The following is a 20,929-nucleotide window of genomic DNA, read 5'->3' as shown; positions in this document are numbered from 1 at the left end:
GTGGGAGATGCACATACTCAGGAACTTGGGAGCCTGCATAGACAGTCTTCCTAGATGACAGCTTTCTATGGAAAAGGGTCTTCAGGGATGAATGCCAGAAAGATATATGCCTAATTATTAGATGATCGTGGCTCCTGTCTCTGCGTTTTGGATAACCAGGTGGTTTCTTATGGTGCCTTACCGAATTCCGTGGTGTATCTGGAGCTGGTATTTCTAGACGGTCACTAGACTGGGTTCCTTGACTTCTTCTCAGAGTTCCGGGTGTTAGTTACCTAGGTCAAAGGCCGGGAGCAGTGAGGTGGTGAATTCCCCGGGGCTGGGAGAACCCCACAACAGGTGCAGAAGACATGACATCAAGGGTCAGGTTAGCACGCTGAGGTTTTCATATTTATAATAAAGTGGGCTGCAAAAGAAAGCAACTTTCCCTTGGTCCTGTTGTTTTCAAAACCAGATAGCACCTCCCTGGTGACAGACGGGGTCTGCGTCTGTCGGACGCAGATGCAACATTCCCTGAGTGTTTGTTATTTAACGACAGATCTACTATTTAGCTCTGCCGTCATAACACATGAGTGAGCTTTAGCGGTAAATGGGCCCTTATTAACAATAAGTGCCAAACGCCAAACTGAGTGCATCGGAACGAATTCTAATGTAAGGAGTGCCCACGGCCGCTTTGCTCAAAAAGTCCATTTTGTCTCTTGAATGGGTACTTCAAAACATAAAATAACCACAGTAACCACAAACTAACCACAACAGTATTCCTACCCGATATTCAGAAAAATCTCCAGGTGTCACTTACCCAGGATTTACCAAAACTCAGGTGAAAGAAAGAGTGGGTGGAAATTGGAAATCCTGAGCTTCACCTTGGATCTGTAAGAATTGGGGGGCACGGGGCAAGTCTGCACGGAGGGACACTTTCTCTCTCTAGGCCTCTGGTGCGTGTGGCATAAACCAGAAAGGGTCTAGTAACTAGGTCTGCGGAAGCCCTGGGTCAAAGGTGGTGGAAGGAATTGCTGAGAGAGCCATGACCTTGTGCTGGGCTCCGGAGGGCATGAGCTTTCATCACCGCCATGAACGTGGGTTCAGGGTGACGGTAAATCACTGTAGAGACTGCTTTGTGCCAAGTGCATAGCGCGATTATCTGCCTAATAATCACGTAAGTCCTTCCAGAGAATGGTTATTATCCCCTATACTGGTGAGGAAACTATGTTCAAATAATATGTTCATGGTCACACAGCTAGAAAGAGCTGGTATCTGACCTCAAAGTTCATGATCTTTCCAGTAGACTCACACCCTCAACAATAGTCATTTTTAAATTTATATTATAAATTTGTGAAATACTAAAACTTTGTCGTATTGATGTACTATCACATAATATAGGTATTATAAAGTCCTAACAGCTGGGATTTACTGAACACTCATTATGTAGCAGGTGCAGTTGTAAGGGGTGCTGTAGGCATCTGCTCTTTTTATGATCATAACAGCCCTGCTCCGGGCGTTGTGTTCATTAGGACAAGTTTCTAGATGCAGGATGGAGGAGGTTAAGTCACTTGGGCACAGATACACATCCGTGAACAGCACAGCCAGAGCTCAGGCCCAGGCAGCCTGCCTCCCAGACTCCAGGCTGCGCTCCACATGGCCATAGGGAGGACGTGCGGGTGTCCTTAACCTTGGAGCTGCTCATCTCCGGGGACGCCTCAGAACCCCATATCCCACGCCACTCTGGACCCAAGAATGACTGTGTCTTAGGACGTGTTTTTAAACCAGCTCATCCATCTGAAATATGTTGCCAGATACGCTGCACAAGAGATGGGGCCCCTTCTGCATACACGGTGAGTTCAGTCCCTGCCTCCAGCCCAGCTCCTGAAATACGCCTGTCCTCGTCCTCCCAGCCTGGCCGGCTTTCCCCCAGCTTGCTAACTGGTGTGAGGGACCTCGCTCCCAGAGGCTGCGGGGCCCGGTGCAGCGCCTCTCGCCTCTCTGGGGAGGGATCCTTCCCTGGCTGCCGACTCCCCTCCAGGCTGCATTCCCCGCTGGGCTGAAAGATGCACCAGCCAGGAGCCTGGGGACTTTCCCTCCTCCTCCTCCATCCCCTAAGCACTTGTTTAGTGAGCACATCTCATTACTGGGCTCCATTTTCTGGTCTCACACTTAAGCTTTCTTGTGCCACCACTTCTCACCTTTCCCAGCCTGGCTTTTAATAATGTAAATCTGCCCCTCCCTCTCTGATGGCATCGGGGCTCATTATTTGCTGTCTGGCACCACATGCTCACCCACTGGCACCTCTGAGAAGCCAGTCGCCCAGTGCAGGCATCTTCTCTCAAAGGTGGTTCAGCTCCGACCCAGCCCGGCCGAACGGGTTCAAGCCCTGCTGGGTTTGGGGTGAGGCTCCATCTGACCCGGGATGCTCAGCGGGCAGCTGGCTCTGGACAAGTCACTTAAGTGCCCAGCACCTAGTTACTTAAGCCTCCTGGGTCATAAAGCTAGGATGATGCTAGTAATAATCATATTAACATTTCCCCAATAAAGCTGTTGCAGGGAATCAAATGGAAATAAGATATGAGAAAATCCTCTGTAAATACAAAATTTGTAAGATTGTGAAGAAGTTACATTCGCTGCACAGATGGCAGGTGCCAAGTGAGTGATAAAGTGATTCATTTTGTTGACACAGAGTAGACACTCCCCCAGAATAAGTCAGGCGGGGTGGGGGGCACTCACCTCCTGCCCCCCAAACTCGGCACTAGATCCTATTGCTCTGGACCTTCTCCAGGGGCCTAGCCCCACGACCCTTGACTAGATCACGGAGGATTACCGTTGTGTTTTGATCAAAGAAATTCAGTCCAGTTGGTTTTGTTCCATCAGTGACGACTGAGCTGTGGTTAGTGGATCTACAGTTCTTTAAGGTAACTATGCCTCGATGGAACCCAACTTTGTCAGCTGTGTTTAAAGGCTCCCTCTGTAAACTTAGGGAGCACAGCTCCCGGGATGAGGGTCGTTCCAACACCATTGCTGTTTGACCCATGCCTCCCACAGCCTCCTAAGAAACTTCTGGAGCCTTTCAGTCACGTGAAATCATCAAGATCTGCCTCCAGAAAGAGCAATTTCAGATTCTTTCTAAACATTTTACCAGAGAAGTATTTAAGCTTTCTCCTTTTGTAAAGCCCAGCTTTAATTTGCTCCTTTATGGAACCTCTTTGCCTCTCTCTCTCGTCCGTCAGGTCAAGTAGGCACGTTGAGTAAATCAAAAGGGGGAAGGAAAGTCATACGAATGGGGGTCGGCAGGTGAGCGGTGGGTTAGCAACAGAACCAGGTTATAAAGAGGAAAGTGCTCTTTGAATAATAGCTGGAAAATTGCACCCTTAATCCCTCGTGGTGCATTTTAGAAATCAGCACTTCATCAAACTCTTTTACACTAGATTTGTCAGAATGTCTTAAGCATGGAAGGATGCGGAGGGTTGCTGAATTTCTTGGTAGATTGGAAAAGTGAGTGTGTCGAGAAAAATGCATACTGAGGACACACCATTCACAGCTCCTGTCCCTCCAATCATCTCAGTCGGAAAGCCTGGAGAAGCTTCCAGAAGGAATTAATGTGCCATAAGTAGACAACGTGAGCACATCCAGCTCATCTGATCAAGACAGAAAAGAAAGGAATAAAATAAGGGAAACACTACATCTCGATTTTAGGTGTTCAGATCAAATTTAAGTGATTACTTACCTTTGCAAAAGATGTAAGCAGACCACATCGTCTTTAATTTGTTGGGGGGGGAGGAAAATAATTTGATCTCATCTCTCATGTCACTATGTATGTGCATGCTCATTAAAGAATTTTTTGCTTTAATTTTTAAAATTAAGCCTAAGGTGCCTGGGTGGCACAGTCAGTTACATGTCCGACTCTTGGTTTTGGCTCAGGTCATCATCTCAGGGTCATGAGATCGAGCCCCACGTCGGGCTCCACACTCAGCACAGAGTCTGCTTAAGACTCTCTCTCCCTCTCCCTCTGCCCCTCCCCCCTGCTCTCTCTGTCTCTCTCTCAGATAAAATAAATCTTTAAAAATTAAGCCTAGTAGAAAGGCTTCTGATATGATTAATCTAATATAGAAAAGTCTATTTTCTACGTGTTGATTTGAGGGATATGCATCCTTTCTTTTGAGAATAATATTTTGCATTTGTATGCTTCCCAACTGTCCTTCAAGGGGGGTGGCACAACAGGCCGTTTTAGGGATAAGGATACCAAGGCCCACACGACTCTGTGGTGGTGACATCTGGACTAGAACCCAGCTTCCGGGCTCCCCATTCACTGTGGTGCATGCTGGAAACTGTTAGAAAGGAGATACACTCATGATAGGCAATGGACCCTTCTGTTGTCCTTCATTTGTCCCTCAAGAGCTGAACCCATCTGAAAATATGTAGAAACCAGGGAAGGCGTCCTGGTGCGCACTGAGACCAGCACGGGGCTGCCTGCACGTGCCCCACCCTGCACTGCCACCAGGCAGGGCTGGGATGCCAACTCTGCCTTTTGCCCGAAATCGTGCTATCTCTCGTCCGAGGTGGAGAAGGTCACCTGCCAGGGCAGGGTGGTGGATATTTCCATGGCTTACATTCGTCACGAGGAACCCCAGCACCCCCACTGCAGGCGCCGGCCTCAGTAGGTGGGATGTGGGGTCCTGGGCCAGACTCATGGGATGCCTACCAGCTCTGCAGTTTGGCCGTTCTGTCTGTTCTGTCTCAGTGGGTGAGTCCTTTGTTCTACGCTCCCCCTGACAATCTTACTTGTTCACTTTTCTCGCTCTTCTTCTTGTTGGTGGATTTGGACAAACCTAAGACATTGGTGTTTGATTTGCCTTGAACCATTTCCAGACATGTGTTAGGAACTTAAGAATCGATATGGAAGGTTTGGAAATAACTCGGATCCTCTGGGATCAAGACAAAGATGATGCAAAGGGTGTTTCTTGTTAGGTTGATCTGGCTTCACCTTGACTCATTTCTACTGACCTGATTCTTAAAAATTTGTGAACATAGACATCAGTGTAAGGAGATTCAAAATATAAAAATGTAAACGAAGTAAAAGGTGTTAGTGCTTAGTGTATTCTGCAGCCTCTACCCTTGGGGGGGAAACAGCGTACCCCCTGACACACTTACCTTGAGCGTTTGCTGGGGCTGAGACATGACCTGGGGACCAGTCACTGTTTCCCGTGTGTCTGTTGAGCATCATGGGGACCCACAAAGGAGTTTAAACAAAGCTGCTGCATGAGAATGGTGATTGTGTTCTCTCTTTCCCCCACCTCCTTACCACCAGCTGTGGTCTTCTCTGGGTGGTGAGAGATCCTTCCAAAGGTCACATTTGCCCAAAGCCTTCCTTTGCCTTAGTGTCTGAAGGAAGCCCCCCACTGGACAGCTTCTGGGTTGAGAGGTGGGCAATGAGGAGACCCCCAGGGGTGTACCATGTGCTTGTACCTGGTGACTAGGGCCAGACAGGAACACCCGTGCTCATGATCACGTGTAGAGTCAAGAGTGAGCGCCTGCTGGGGCCCGCCCCTCACGAGCGCCCAGAAGGCCGTGGGGCGGTCCGGCCATGTCTTCCGCTCTGATGGAGAGTCCACACAGCTCAGGAGCCAGGCCCCGCCTCTCTTGATGGTCTCGCACAGATGCTCTCTGAGTCCCTCATGCCATCCAGGGGGAGGTGCTGCCATGATTAATGAGCAAGACACAGAGGCCACGGCTGCCCCGAGGGACGGCTGGCTCCACTGTCCCCTGAGCAATCACATAAATGAGGCAAAGTGGGGTCCTGACCCCTGAGGGCTTGGGTAGGCAAGCACCAGTCTCCTGTCACTTGAACGGGGATGCCGGGCCAGAGTGTGCCCTGGCTTTCTGGATCTCATTCTGCCGGTTCTGCCTTTGGGACTGGAATCAGAGACAGGCCCCTGTGCCCTGAGGGCCGGGAGAAGGGGGCACGTTCCCAAGTGCAGGGACCCTCTCCGCTGCCCAGAGCCTCCAGAGGAGGAAGGAACCCACCAGCGTTTGCCCCCAAAATGAGAACTCCTGGCAAGAAGTCCGGGGAACAGTCTTGCTCACAAGTGGCATCTCGAAGCACTTTAATTACAGAGGATTTAGCAGGAAGTGGAATGCTGGACGGAAAGGATAATGACACCAAGGAAGTCAAGCAGAAAAACCCCATTTCCTTCCTCTAAGGGGGAAAAAATATACCCATTTATTGAAATGAATTGCAAAGGAAAGAATGAGGGTAGCATTTCCCCGCCCCCCACCCCGAGTTCAGGGGTGTGGAAAGGGCCGAGTACCTCCTTGGCCAGGCCCGCAGCTGGGATCTTCAGCCTGTCCGCTGAAATGCAAGTGCAGGCTTGGAACTTCATTAGGATGCAAGAGCATTCCCCCTGGCAAATTCAGCCCCCTCTCTCCTGCTTCTCACAGGCCCTTGCCTGGCTTAGCTCATATTTTACATTCAGCACCTCTGGTTACCTAGAAATCGCATGCGCAATTGTGAAATAGAAAAGCAGCGGGCCATGTGAGTCCATCGGTTCTGCCTGGTGCGGCCTCATCCCTGACTTGCACCACTCCGAGGCTGGCGAGGGGATTTGCTCACAGAACGCCCGGAGGCCCCCAGACACCTACCGGAAGTCGTGACCGGAATACGTGCCCTCAGCACACCTGCGTCACTAGGGCAGAGCTGTAGGGGTGGACGGAACTGAAATAAGATCAGAGACATTCACGGTGAACAAGAAAATTGCCTGAGTGGAAGGTAGACAGATGGGGTGATTTGTGGTCATATATGCAGTGACTGTTTTACTAGCAGGAGCCTGTGAGGACCAGCGCCTACCACCACATGCTGTCCGCAGTGACCCCCCGTGGCAGCCTGTTTGTGACTCATGGTACCCAGCATCCAGGGCTGGGTTCTAAAACCTCGTCGTTAACACCGTAATGAGAGAACGTAAGGATGTCACCATCCACAGGGAGACCAGTATGGGGGAGGGAGGAGGAGGAGGATGAGAAGAAGAAATCGAGCACCACCCTGGGCTCAGTCCTTCACATGTCCATTCATTTCATTCTCCCCACAGTCCCATGAAATAGGCCTCATTGTTCCCATTACACAGGTGAGAACACTGAGGCTCCGAGAGGCTGGACCAAATAGGGGAGGCAGCAGTTGCCATGATGGAAAAAGTGTGGGCTTTGGCGTCAGACAGAGGTGGGGTCAGAGCCCAGCCTTACCACCTACATTTTCAGGGATGGGGGGTAAGTTCTAGAACACCTGTTCTCTCTGTACAATCTGGACAGGTATGCCGATGTGCTGGCCTCTCAGGAGGACAACATGATGCCCCGTAGCTGACAGCACAGCCCCGGCACACAAGAGACCCCCTAGAAATGCAGGAATCATCACATGACCTCCCAGTGGGAGAACCAGCATTTGAATCCCAAAGGGTCGACCTCATCCCAGCCGTGGGCTCCTTCCACCGCGACGCTGGGCCCCTAGATCCAGGGAAAAAGACAGGGGAAAGACAAGTGGGAGGATGCCTTCGCTCCATGATGCACAGTCCAGATGATTCTCTGAGAATTTCTGCACATTCGAAATACTTATTTAAAAATTCACAACCCCCCTCCCCAAAACCACACAACTGCCATTTCATCAGACCTGACGATTGATCCAATGAGGAAGGCGAGACAGAGAGAGGAGCTTAGAAGGAACCTATACATTGCTGCAGGATTCGCCACGTGGTATTACAAAAATCGCCTGTCTCTGTCTGTCACCCTGTGTATCACCAGCCTTCACATCCCCAGTGCCAGCCTAGCCCAGGGCCTGGCATATAGCAGGTGCTGGACACATTTGGACTGAACTAGCAACACAGTGACAGAGACTCGGAAGGGGGCAAATGCTGTCCAGGCCCCAGGCCTTGCGCCCGCAGAGGTGTGTGTGTGTGTGTGTGTGTGTGTGTGTGTGTGTGTGTGTATATGCGCATGTGCATGTGGCTTTGGCCTGACTTCCACTCGCCGTAGGGCTCCGGGGCAGGCAATCTCCTCCTATGCGTGCTCTGCGTGGCCGCAGGGGTGGAGCGGGCAGTCGTGGTCGCGTCTGGTCCCCGGTCGGTGACTCGGGAAGCGGGTTACGCGCACTGCTCCTGTTTCCCGCCCAGATGCGCTTTTGTTCCCTGAAATGACAACTTCTACGCAGTTACTTAATGGGATCCCAAATAACATGTTTCAAACAAATCTTTCATCACTGTTGCTCCTTGGAACACATTTCAAATGCTGGCCATTAAAAACAGGCCATTTCTCCAGCCTTTAATGATGACACTAATCACGGTGGGTTTTTGTCTCCAAGAGTCCTGATGAGCAGAGGCCAGGAGTAAATTACAGGGCTAACTTTTATGTCCGTGGGTTATTGATCTGCGAGTAGTTCTCTTCAAGGGAACTACACCAGCCCCAAACCCTCGGCCGTCCACACTCCCTTGTCTTCTCTGTCAGTGGGCCACCAGCGTATGGTCAATTTATATTAATAAGAAGACAAGGCGATGTGTCGCTTCTGTAATAAAGCAATGGACGTATCAAAATATTCCACTGGTAGCTATAAATAAGCTGGTTTTCCCTTGACCCGTTGAGGGTCATCATCATTTACCAGAAGGTTCCCTGCCACCATGTACGCTTGCATCTCCAGAGCCCACGAGGCGGCCCCTTCAGGAAGCATCCAGCCATCTCACTCCATGTCCTGTCCTGCCTTTGTGTCTTGGCAGGTGAAAGTCATGCTTCGCATTTGCTCCACACTGGCTCGAGATACCTCAGAATCCAGCTCCTTCTTAAAGGTGGACCCACGGAAGAAGCAGATCACCCTGTATGACCCCCTGACATGTGGAGGTCAAAACGTCTTCCAAAAGAGAGGCAACCAAGTTCCTCCTAAGATGTTCGCCTTTGATGCTGTTTTTCCACAAGATGCTTCTCAGGTGTGTGTCGCCCTTCCCGCCCCCTCAGGCTCAGGCAACGTTGATTGGTTTTGAGAAGCTTTGACCATTCTCGAGGGCCTGTGAGCCCAGAGGGTGTCTCCCAGAGCGCTCTGATGCGTTGGTTCTTCTATCCCTACAACTTCTGGAAACCAGTCAGAGCTCCACTGAGTAGCTCAGTCCTTTTGAATTATTGGTGTCAGACTTTGGGTGGGATCTCTGTGCCGGGATCGCAACAAAACATATCCTTGGAGAGAAGGAAGAGGGGGCCAATCAGCCGATGGCTTACAGAAGCAGGGAGACAGAAGGCAGAAGTGGGAGTTTCAGGACCACCTGCATCGAGGTGGTGGTGTCTGTGGTCCATGAGGACCCCACTCCTGCCTGGGCTTCTGGGGGCATCCAGGAGCTGGGTTAGAGTTAGGCAGGCTTCTAGGGCAAGTGGTAGGCAGAGAAGCTGAGGTTGACAGGCCCGTGGCCCAAGTCAGTAGAGTGGAGTGGAGGAAGAAGAGAGGCTCAGGACAGCTCCTGTATTAGCTAGCGCTGCATTACAAACCACCCTAAAATTCAGTGGCTCAGAACAATAAGCATTTATCATTCCTCATGAATCTACGGGCCGGCCGAGCATTCTTCTGTTTCCAGCTTGGCTCACGTATGGATTGCAGTCTTGGCTAGATGCCGTCACATGTTTGGGGACTGGCTGGCTTTGGGCTGATCTAGAATCCACGTTGTCTCTCATCAGCCAGTAGGCTGTCTCAGGCTTGCTCTCATGGCAATGGCCCGATCCAAGTATACAAGCCTCTTGAGAAGTAGGCTCCGAATTGAGAGCACATTGCTTCTGCTGCGTTCTATTGGCTCGGGTTAGAGGGGTGGGAAGAGACCCCACCTCTTAAGTGGAGGAGTTGCAAATTCACATTGTAAGGGGCACACACACACAGGTGGAGAATTATGGCCATACCACAATGACGATAATTTGGAAGCTTCTTGGGGGCCCAGGGTGCCAAGATTCCTGGACCAGAGCTCCTGGAGCCAATCCCAGTAAGAACAGATGTCTACTGGAAGATTCAGTTGCACCATCTGGTGCAATTCATCTGGAAGGAGTTGGCGTGACAGAAGCTTCTAGGAGACACATAACCCAGGTTATAGGTATATGGTGACCTACTTTGCCTGCATGTTGGCCTCCGACAGCTCTGTCTTCCAGACAAATTTCCAGCACTTCCCAAGATTTATACAAAACGGGGTACAACGGAGTAACTTAGGCCTATAGCAGAACCTAAAGAAGACAAGATGTTAATGGCTCCTGTTAATTCCCTCCATGCTGCTTCTGAGTGTGGGATGTGGTGGTGCTCGCTCGGGCCCCGATAGGATACCAGACCCGCAGCACATTAGGCTGCATTCATTAATGAGCCACGCAGGTGGCTTCCCCAAAGAGTTTTACCATGAAAAGACAAAACACTTTACAAGCCAGTCCGATGGTTTCTCTCTTACATTTTGTGTGTTCTGCCCGCCCATGGGCTCACTCATCCAACCCTGACATTGTGTCTAATAAATGGCCTATAAATAATTTAACTAACACAGTTAAAAAACTTTTCTAAAGCAATTCTCCCCAAGTTGTAAGCATCCCAAAGCAAACCCTAAATTCAGTGTGGACTATTAATGAGTTTTAGATTTATTCCAGAAAAAAGAGCCATTTTTATTACTCCTGTTTACTGACATTTCACACTTGGTTGCAGAGCCCAGACGCACAATGCTATAGTCACTCTGGCTTTGGAATGCTTGCCTTTTGTTAAAATGGCCAGTATCCTAATACAGTGCTTCACATCAGGCACAAGGAAACCGAGGCGCAAAGATTAGTCTCTCGTTCACAGTCTCTCTCCTGAGGAGACAGCTCTCCTGGATCCTTCCCCTTCAACTGTGTCGTGCGCGGTGTGCCCTCCCACCATCCTACCCACGGAGTCGACACACACGAGACCCCTGGTGGAAGAGAGCCAGAGCTTAGCGAGGGCTCCAAACACGTGAGCTCTTACTGTTCTGTCCTCGCTGAGGCCGGGAAGGTCATGCTGCTGGTCGCGGTCAGCCTCCACGCCCCAGCCGTGAGCTCCCTGTGAGCCTCCGGGGCAGGAAGCTGGACAGAGGAGGCCTCTGCTCTCAGGTCCTCCTTGTGGCTTACGAAGCAGCGGCCCCCAGGGAGGCCCCAGGCAGCGAGGAACTCGGCTTTCTGTCAGTCTGTCGGGACATCAGTTTCCTGAAGCTCAGCAGGGACCAGAACAGCCCTTGCTCCTCGTTGCCCCCATGAGCCCCTCTTAGGACGCCTGAGAGGCCTTGGCAGCCGCCCACTGCCCCCTCTGGGGCAGACCTCTGAGGCTCTGGTTTTGGGAAGGTGTCGTGGTCCATTTGGGCGGCCATAACAAACGGCACAGATTGGGGTGCTTATAAACTAGGGAAATTTCTCTCTCACAGTTTTGGAGGCTGGGAAGTCCCAGGTCAAAGCACTGGTAGATCCAATGTCCAGCGAGAGCCCCTTTCTGATTCATAGCTGTCCTCCCGCTGCGTCCTCACGTGGCCCAAGGGAGCTCTCTGGGGCCTCTCTCCTCAGGGCACTAATCCCATTCAGGAGGGCTTCACCCCCATGACCTAGTCACCTCCCCAAAGGCTTCCTCACCTCCAAATGCCATCGCGTTGGATGTGGGGTTTCAACATAGGAACTGGGGGGTGGGAGAGGACACAAACATTCAGTCCTGAGCAGGAAGGGGGTGGGGAGGACTCACACCTGTGGGAGAGCAGAGGCTTGCTGCCGACCTGGCCCTGCCTTGGGGGCCTGGGCTGGGGAAGGCTGCCTGCTTCTGCAGGCCCAAAGCGAAAGGCAGCAGGGCACTTCCAGGGGCCATGTCAGCTCCTAGCAATAAGAGACGGACAGGTCACTGACCACTCTGTTCTCCGTGGATGGTGGGCAGGAACTCCGCAAGGGGAGGCCTGTCTCCTGTGTCCTCGGGCCTTTGCACAGATGATTCGATGAAGGCCGTTTGGTCCACACACACCCAGCTTCCTCCCTGCTGCCCTTGCATCGAGTACAGCCTATGTCAGGGTGGGCTCTCAGCCCCCTGACCCCCACCCCACTTTTTGTCCAAAGAAGACGGAGGCTCCTCGCCGCTCTGCAGAGGCCCCTGTGGCAAGTTCCATCAAGATTCTCCAGCCTCCGTCTCGGGGCTTCCAAACGGCTTCTCGCTGGGGAGGCCCTGGGAGTGTGACAGATCCCGCGGTCCCCACGGCAGCCTCATCGTTCCACCTCCTCGGCCCAGGAGGAGCCCCCAGCCGAGTTGCTGAGGCGACCACCAGAACGATCAAGAACGGGTGGGAGTGTGGTTTTTCGATTTTGGTTTGGGAGAGAGAATCGATTTCCTAATACTCAGGTTGGTCGCACCCCCGCAGCCACGTTCCTGGCAAGGCTGTGGCTCTCGGATTCCCATGGGGGGTGCGTTGCTTTGACGCCTCCGAGGGATTCTTGGGGTTCTGACTCTGGTGGGGACAGCACACCGGGCGTGATTTTGTCCTCCTGCCACCCAGAGGGAGTTCTCAGATCTCCAAGTGAAGCCGCAGAATTCACGGAGTTCTCATGGTTTGTGGAGTGCTGTATTACGGGGTGTTAATGGGGAGATAGAAAAAGTCAAGAGCCTGGTCGTGGTCTCAGGATTTAGACAGTCGTGTAGGAGCTGAGCCATGCCGGCTGAAGAACTGCCATCGTAACATCCTGACAAGTGGCCTTTGACATTGTACGTTGACTCTGCACAGAGAGAAAGAAAAGGCTGGTTTTGAAAAGAAGGGGATGTGGATCAAGAAAGAGGAAGGAGGCTGGAGAGAAAGCAGATGTAGATTACAGGCCTCCTGCTTCTGTCAGAAATACAATGTTGCCCAAGGTCATTTTTCTGAAATGGCACATCATCTTTTTCCCACTAATAAGCTTGGTCCATTTCATGTGTTGTGAGTGTGTGTGTGTGCATGTGCATGCGTGTGTTTGTGTGTGTGTGAGTGAAGGATCCAGAGGGCCAGTGGGAAGTTTAAAAGGCTTGTCCAGGAGGCCAGAAGGGCAGATCAAGGGAGAGCCTGAGGTCCACGAAAGCACCCAGTGTCCCATGCCAGCCCGTTCCCACCTGGCTTGCAGACACAGCAGCTGAAATGCACCATAAATTAGCAGAGGGGTGATTTGCAGGTCATCTGTGTAAGGCTCGGGCTTGCAAGAGGCAGAGGTCCCGGAGGGTTTTGAGCACCCCAGAACTGCATTACGGCCTGACCCATCTATCACGCCGTGACCCTGGCACCCAAGCCCCGGGAAGGGGGCTCCCGTTCCCATCGCTAATGGTCCACTCACTGCGTGTGTCTCTTCTCGTGTTTGCCAGGCTGAAGTGTGTGCTGGAACTGTGGCAGAGGTGATCCAGTCTGTGGTCAACGGGGCAGACGGCTGTGTGTTCTGTTTTGGCCACGCCAAGCTGGGTCAGTGAGAAATTTCCTTGTTCCTGCCGCGTGTATTCCCAGGCACATGGTCTGGTCTTCTGTTCTGGTCCCAGAGTCTGCAGATGAAAGGGAAGGTTGTCTCCTTTAGGTGCCTGCCCAACTGAAGAATCACCAGTCACCATTTCTGCTTTTGACATGTAGCATTCATCCTAAGTGGAGACTCAGTGTTCTAGGAAAGTGGTGGTGGGGTCCTTCCCACTTGGTGCAGGTCAGGGGCATGCCCAGAAAGCCAGCAGGAGGAGGGACACGTGCCAAGCAGGGCTCTTGGGTTCGTGGTGGTGGATGGAGCCCACAATAAGCCAGAGGAGCGGCCTCTAAGCCAAGCCAACAACCATGTCAGGACCCGTCTGGGGAGAGTGTCTGACAGCCAGCCTCGCTCCCCAGCCTCCAGCCTGTGCCGAGCGAGAAAGGAGAAGGGGGGCAGGGGAGCACCCAGACAGGGGTTTGGTTGACTGGACCCCCTTCAGGGGCCTTCTTAATCCTGGCCTGGGGCCATCTGCTCAGCAGGCCTTACCTTATGTGCTGGGAAGTTAGGAATTTGGGGAACTCCAGAAGTGCCCCTTGGCAGAGGTTCCCACAAAGGCTTTGCAGTGAGGGAGGCCAGTTCGAGGCCGAGACAGAAAGCTCATTTCAGCTCCCTTCGGTCTTCTTGATCTCTGATCAAAGCAGCAATGCAGATTTTAATAGAATTTGCTCCTGCTATAAAAATATACACCGCATTTAACTTGAGGAAGGATATAAAGTGCAAGTCTGTAGATTTAATCTGTGGGGTGGTGATAAAAAGAACCATCACAGTGAGCTCAGTCCGGACTTAAATCCTGTCCTCCATCTGGGTGCTCACATTCTTTGTCCCTAGTACTAGGAAATGCCCTTTGTTGTTGTGTCATCAATGCTTAGTATTTCCCTCCTTTTCCTTTCCTTCCTTCCCTTCCCCCAGCTTCCCTGCAGGTTGGGGGGGAACATTTCATAGAATGCATCCCCCCCTGCCCTGACACTCACACTGTGTTCCTTCCTTGCCTCGCTCCCCCCAGGGAAATCCTACACCATGATTGGAAAGGACGATTCCATGCAGAACCTTGGCATCATCCCCTGTGCTATCTCTTGGCTCTTCAAGCTGATCAATGAACGCAAGGAGAAGACCGGAGCCCGGTTCTCGGTGCGGATCTCAGCCGTGGAAGTGTGGGGCAAAGAAGAGAACCTGCGGGACCTGCTGGCCGAGGTGGCCACGGGCAGCCTGCAGGACGGCCAGTCCCCGGGCGTGTACCTGTGTGAGGACCCCATCTGTGGCACGCAGGTGAGCGGCTCCTGCCTGGGGCGCCGCACCCCGTGATCCCCGCAGCTCCGTCCACATGTAAACCGGGCGGGCTTGCGAGTGTTTACCTGAAGGTGGCCGGGAACTTTATGGCCTGCAGCGGCAGAGCCATCCGCTCACCCAACCTAAATATTTGTACCTTGAATCTAATTGACAATGAGCAGGAGCCACGATTGTTGTAGCGTTCGGGGGAAATGGAATTCACTTTCTTTACGCCCCTTTCGAAAAAAGAAAGTCCAGTCTTTCTTTTGTTTAAACAACAAGCCGAAATATTTACTGCTCCGCACAAAGAGCTCCAGCCATTACTGGGGCTGTTTATGGCTCTATAAACCGTGTTTCTGGCCCTGGCTTTACTACCGGCTTACTAGTGCGGTAGGAAAAAGTAATAACCACTTTCTAATTAGAGCCATGATGTAATTGCTAGAGCTGTGGAAGCCCAGAGAAGCTCCAGTCCACCTTTGCCGGGCATGATGCAGGACTGCTGTGTGTGTCTGTCCCTCACCGGCTGACAGTAGGTGGAGGAAGGACTCTGAGCTCCCTGGTTCATATCCAGAAGAATCGGTTCTTTCTGTCTCCAGCAGGCTTTATTTCTAAGGGTTTTTTTTTAGATAAGTTCATTTCGATGAGTCCCTGCCTCATCCCAGGTGGGATCTGTTTGCACAGGTGAGGATACCTCCCTGTTACACCCATCTACTCACACCTGGCCACGTTCTTCTGATCCGAGCACCTCAGATCCTTCCATTCCTGTTATGAATCCCCTCCCCGTGCAAACCACATCATGATTTGCACGGTCTCACGTGACCCGCCCCCTGCCTACCTTTCTAACATCTCTTTCCACTCCTTGTAAATTACATGCAGGTCCCTAAAGATGCAGTGCCCCTCAAACTTCAGTGTGCATATGAGTCACTGGGGATCTCGTAACCATGCGGGTTCTGGCTCAGTAGGGCTGGGATAGGGCCCCTGGTTATGAGTTTCTCCTGAGCTTCCCAGTGATTGACCACACTTTCCGTTGTAAGGCCCTCAGACGCCAACCATCCTCCCTCTTACCTATGTGCACGCAACACTCCCCCTCCCCTCCTGCTCTTCTTCTGGCAAAGTCCCTATCCTTCGGTAGCAGCTCCATGTCACTTCCTCCAGGAAGCCTTCTTAGATGTTTCTCCTTTGTTGGTTGGGATTGCTTGGTTAGTTCTCTGCAACTGCTTAAGGGTGGACACCATGTCTGACTAAAATTGGCTGCTCGTAGTTTTAACAGGTGCATCCAATACCATTTGGATATGGAATCTAATCAGAATGCAAACTAATAGGTCTTGCAAAGCTGAACCCAAGGGTTCTCAGACTGTAGTCTTCATCAGTCACCTGGGGGACTAGGTAAACACAGCTGGCTGCACTTCTAGAATTTCTGATTCAGGAGGCCTGGGATAAATCCCCAAAACATGCACGTGTAGCAAGTTCCCATGTGGCGCTGAAGTTGCTGGTCCAGGGACCACACTTTGAGAAGCTCTGCTCAGTGGCAGGGGCCTGCTGTTCCCTTTCCGAGAATTACTTGGATGTTCAAATACGATGTAGCCTCCATTCACTTTTTTTTTAATTTAAATTTTGTTAGTTAACATATAGTGCAATATTGGTTTCTGGAGTAGAATTCAGTGATTCATCACTTACTTACAACTCCATTCACTTTTATAAAAACTCTGCCAGTGAGGTCCCATGTAGGCGAAGGATCGGGTTTACTGAAGACTAAGAAGAACTGATCAACATCCTCTTTAACTCTTATTGAAAAATCACAAAAATTCTTTAGCTTATCTTTCTGCCATAGTAAGAACGGGACAGTAAACACAATAGAGTCTCTCTTTGAAGTCTGAGGATTTTGAAGGTGCCAGATTCCAAAATCAGCTCTCACAGTTCAGAATTAGAAGTGCAGTCAGAGTCAGATATAGAAAATTGTCAGAATGTGTACCAACCCTGGGGCATATATCGCAGATTGTTTCTTTGGATAAATCAGATGTATCCTCTTCTCTGCCCAAGAAGGAGTGTTAGTCGAATTCTGATAATATTGTTTTGATGCAAGTTTACTCTAATTTCCAAGGGATCTCATAGGATTTAGACACGTGGCCCACAGTGCTTTCTTAATATGCCATGATCGTGAATTTAAAAACTAAAGATAAAAATAGATATTTCTTAATAGAGATGAGACATTCAAGTATGTTGGGTGTTTTCACGTCTTGTTTAAACCATGCTCGTACAGGTAAGCCTAAAACTGGCTTTAAGCCACTGGAGAAATTGGGAGTGGAGTTAAAGTTAACCAGGGTTGGTTTTTCCTTCTTTGGGGAGCCAGTGCTGTCTGGCCTGAGATCCCACTGTGTCACCCGCCTGTCTGCAAACATTCTAGTCTTTGAGATCAGGTTGTGGTCGCGTCCCCCGGGTTTTCTTAGGTAGGTGGGTAGCCCAGGGTACGGGTTTGCTGGGCTCTGCTGAGGTCAGGCTGGGCCCCCTGCTCCCCCTGGTCACTCGGATATGACCACTGGCTCTTCACACCCACTAAGACTCAAATTGTGAAACGGGTAAAACCAGCTTTCATCCACTATGCGTGCTCAATATTAACTTTCAGAAAAGGATTTGTGAAGCAGAGAATTGCGCGTGAGTCCAGGCCCTTGTTCCAGAAGGATCCCTAGCCTCCAAGAGGCACGTAGCTTTTCTGCAGAATGGAGGGCCAGGCGTAGGTAGCGCGCAGGCCCTCCTCGGTCTGAGGCCTCAGCTCTTGGCTTGTGTCTTCCAGCTGCAGAACCAGAGCGAACTGCGGGCGCCCACGGCCGAGAAGGCCGCCTTCTTCCTGGACGCCGCCATTGCCTCACGCCGGGGCAGCCAGCAGGACTGTGACGAGGATGACCACCGCAACTCGCACATGCTCTTCACCCTGCACATCTACCAGTACCGCATGGAGAAGAGCGGGAAAGGGGGAAGTAAGTGCGGGCCCGGCCCAGCCCAGCCCATCATCCAGGGCAGCCTTGACCCCCCCATGCCCGACGTGGGGCTTGAACTCTTGACCCTGAGATCGAACCACCCCCCTCAGTCCACCGACTGAGCCAGCCAAGCACCCCTGACCCTTTCTTAGTGGGGTACCATTGCACCGGTCCCGAGGGTGCTGATTTGGAGTTCCAGATGATGAGAGAGTCTGGGCTGCAGTTTACTTTGAACTGTCCAGGAGAAAAGGGTTTGCCTTGACAAGGATAATGGACAAATGCAATTCCCAGGGGATGGTGATAGAGAACAAACTTTAAATGGAAAACAATTGGTTAGTTGTATCTTTTTGTTCACACACTTTACAGGTGCTCTTCAGGAAAGGCCAAGATTTACACCCCAAGCACCCTGGTGATAGGTTATTCATCATTAGCTTGAGTCCATTCTATGGACCTGGGAGAAACAAAGGCATGTTTTTTTTAAATAATCTATAAATCAGACTTTTGAATAACTGGATTCTGGCTGCCTCCGTCCCTCGGTGGCGTTCTTCTGTAAGACCCAGGGTTCTGGCCAGCTCTGTGAGGAGCTGCACTTCCAGGACCCCAGTGTGCTGGGTACATAGTCCCCTCTGGGCTACAAATCCAGCACTGACCTCGGTGAGGTGCTCTACCCTTTGTCTGCCCAGTCATGTACGCTCTGCACGCTGGGGAGTGTCTCAGGTGGGATTTTGGACCATGGGCCACGTGGTCCATTGACCCAGCTGGGCTTTTCCCCTGTGAGCCACAGGGCTTCCCTATTCTCTTGATGTCCACTTCTAAGGGCTTTCAAAACACAGGCCGCTGGCCCCCAGTGCTCACTGAAAATGATTGCCTCGGGACACTGGGTGCCCGGGAAACAAACACTAGCCCCAAGCTAGGAGACTAACCCAGGTGCCTGGAAATTGTGAAGCTAATTGACTAACACAGAAGCAATTGACAAACCTAATTCTAGGTGGAGCTTGGAGTTAGGCATCCAATTGGGATCAGGGGACAGGCTTCCCAGTTTCTCCGCAAGTCTGCCTGTTGCCCAAAGACCTGGAAACCAGTATCCTGGGGACAGCTCCTGGGGCTTCTCTTGCCCCCAGTGGACGCTCTGCCCTTCCCCAGTCTCAACGCCTCTGCTGGCCCGGTCGTCTGCCATTTCTCCTTCTCCTTAACTGTTGTTATTTTAATTCAGGTGTCATGAAGTCCAATTTACATTCAGAAAAACTTACCCTTTTGGTGTGTTGTTAGATGGGTTTTGGCAAATCTGTATGGTTGTGTAACCCCTGCCACCATCCAGATAGAGAACAAAGCCATCAGCACCGAAAGCTCCCTTCCCCCGACCTCTAGCCCCTGGCGACCACTGATCCGGTTTTTGTCCTTTTAGTTTTGCCTTTATCCAGAACCTCATATCAATGGAATCACGTGGTCCTCATGTGGCCTTTTTGTGTCTGGCTTCTTGCATGTGGCGTAATGCATCTGAGATTCATCCACATTGTTGTGTGTACCGGTTGTTTGCTTATTTTTCTAGACCGAGCCTGGAGACTTGCCCCTGCCCCTCCTCCTACCCCCAGGCCTGAGATCTCCCCATCTGCCCTGGCCTTGGGGCTGCCCAGGAGTCTAGAGATACTGGCCTCACTGGTGGGGCACTGGACTTCTCTTAAACCAGCCAAGGTCATGAGGGTCTGACTGCAGGGAGGGCAAGATAGTTTGAAGGGGAAACTTCCAGAGGAGATTGATTCTCAGTGATGGGCTCACACCGAGTACCGCACATCCGTTTAGAAAAACTCTCTCAAAGAAGGAAACAAGGGATTAGGATAGGGATGAGAAGATCCAGACCTTTAAGACTTGTCACAGAATTATCCCCCCTAACAGTCTTGGGGGCTGGCTCTCAGTTCTGCCCGCACTGTTTTTTCTGGGTTGGGTCTTAGCAGCATGAACATGGGAGTCTGAGAAATGTTTTATTCTTTTAAGTTTTTTAATTTTATTTAAGCTTTATTTCTTTTAAGCTGTTCTATTCTTTTAAGTCAATAATAATGATAATAATCAGAGCCTGCCATGGGTGCTGTACTTTCAGCAGAGAGTGACTCGCAAAAGATCCGAATTTTCAGCCAAATTGCTTCCAAATGTGCTGAGCAGAAGATCTCAGTAGATGGTATAATCTCGTCCGCATTCCTTTCAAACCGCGCTGAGAACAACTGTTTTAGTTTTTCACTTCTTTTCCCCCCACGTTTCTGCTCTCAATTTGGAACCTGAAAGTAGGGAGGAATCTTGAAAATAAACAGTTAATTAAAAGACTGTAACTGTAAGAACCTGAAATTCAGCTTCCCAGAGGTGTGGGCTGGGTCTTTCCCTCAACCTGTCACTACGCAGCGCGTCTGGACACTTATGGAATATTTAACATCCCATTCCCCTTCTTGCTGTTTATACATCGTGAAGACAAATTGCTTTTAAATAATAAATTCAGGGTAAAGGAAAAAGTAAGTACCGTTAATGGCTCCCCAAAACCCTTTTCGGTACTTTCTAATGTATCTGTAGATGAGAAGGGAGCGGGGGAGACACCAGGGGACGTCACCTGCCTGACACAGCACCCGGCTTCCCGGGAGGACAGGAATCCCCGCCAGGATGTGCATAGCTGGCCTCTGGCCTATGGTTCACTTGACTTCAGTGAATTTATATCTACGTAAAATATAATGAGATTCAGAGTGTTGTTTAAAATGGAAATTTTTGCTTATATATAAGTAATAATCCCTGTGGGGCTGGCAGCCAGAACTCAATTAAAGGAAAGTTTACTAATTAGTTACCCTACAGGGAAGCAGAGAGCAGAGCGTGCTGTTGTGAACGGGCCATCAGAAGCTTAGATGGTAGATTTCAGAGAGGTCTCCCTGTAAGAACTAGCCATGTGTATGCATGCACCTGAATCTTACACATGTATGTATTCTTTATGCACATATGTATACAGACATATGCACATATAAAGAGGCGGACAAAAATGTTTTAAGTGTGTCCAATCAGAATAGAAGAGAAAATTCTACATTGATGTATTACTGTTTTGCACATAGCATTAGGTTAGGCTTAAAATATTGCCCCGGCTTAAAGGGTTTTTACAGTCTTAGTGGGGCTAACTCTCCACCTGTTCTGGAACCTTCGCCTGCTTTGCCAAGCTCATCTCTAAAGGCTGAGAACCCCTGATAGAA

At 50.7% G+C, this 20,929-nt stretch overlaps 1 protein-coding gene across 1 annotated transcript in view; it reads left to right on the top strand.

Moving 5' to 3' along the window:
- The window catches only part of KIF26B (kinesin family member 26B), a 444,962-nt gene that overhangs the window by 341,593 nt on the left and 82,440 nt on the right, over positions 1-20,929 (top strand). The window contains exons 6-9 of the mRNA XM_032389461.1: positions 8,736-8,942; positions 13,331-13,424; positions 14,477-14,739; positions 17,531-17,714. Coding sequence (XP_032245352.1) covers positions 8,736-8,942; positions 13,331-13,424; positions 14,477-14,739; positions 17,531-17,714 — 748 coding nt within the window. The remainder of the gene's footprint in view (positions 1-8,735; positions 8,943-13,330; positions 13,425-14,476; positions 14,740-17,530; positions 17,715-20,929) is intronic.

This window comes from Phoca vitulina, unplaced genomic scaffold (genome assembly GCF_004348235.1).
Source record: "Phoca vitulina isolate PV1807 unplaced genomic scaffold, GSC_HSeal_1.0 scaffold54, whole genome shotgun sequence".
In the NCBI taxonomy this organism is placed as follows: domain Eukaryota; kingdom Metazoa; phylum Chordata; class Mammalia; order Carnivora; family Phocidae; genus Phoca; species Phoca vitulina.
The sequence above is the reverse complement of the archived record's forward strand: the minus strand, read 5'-3'. Positions and strand labels throughout refer to the sequence as shown.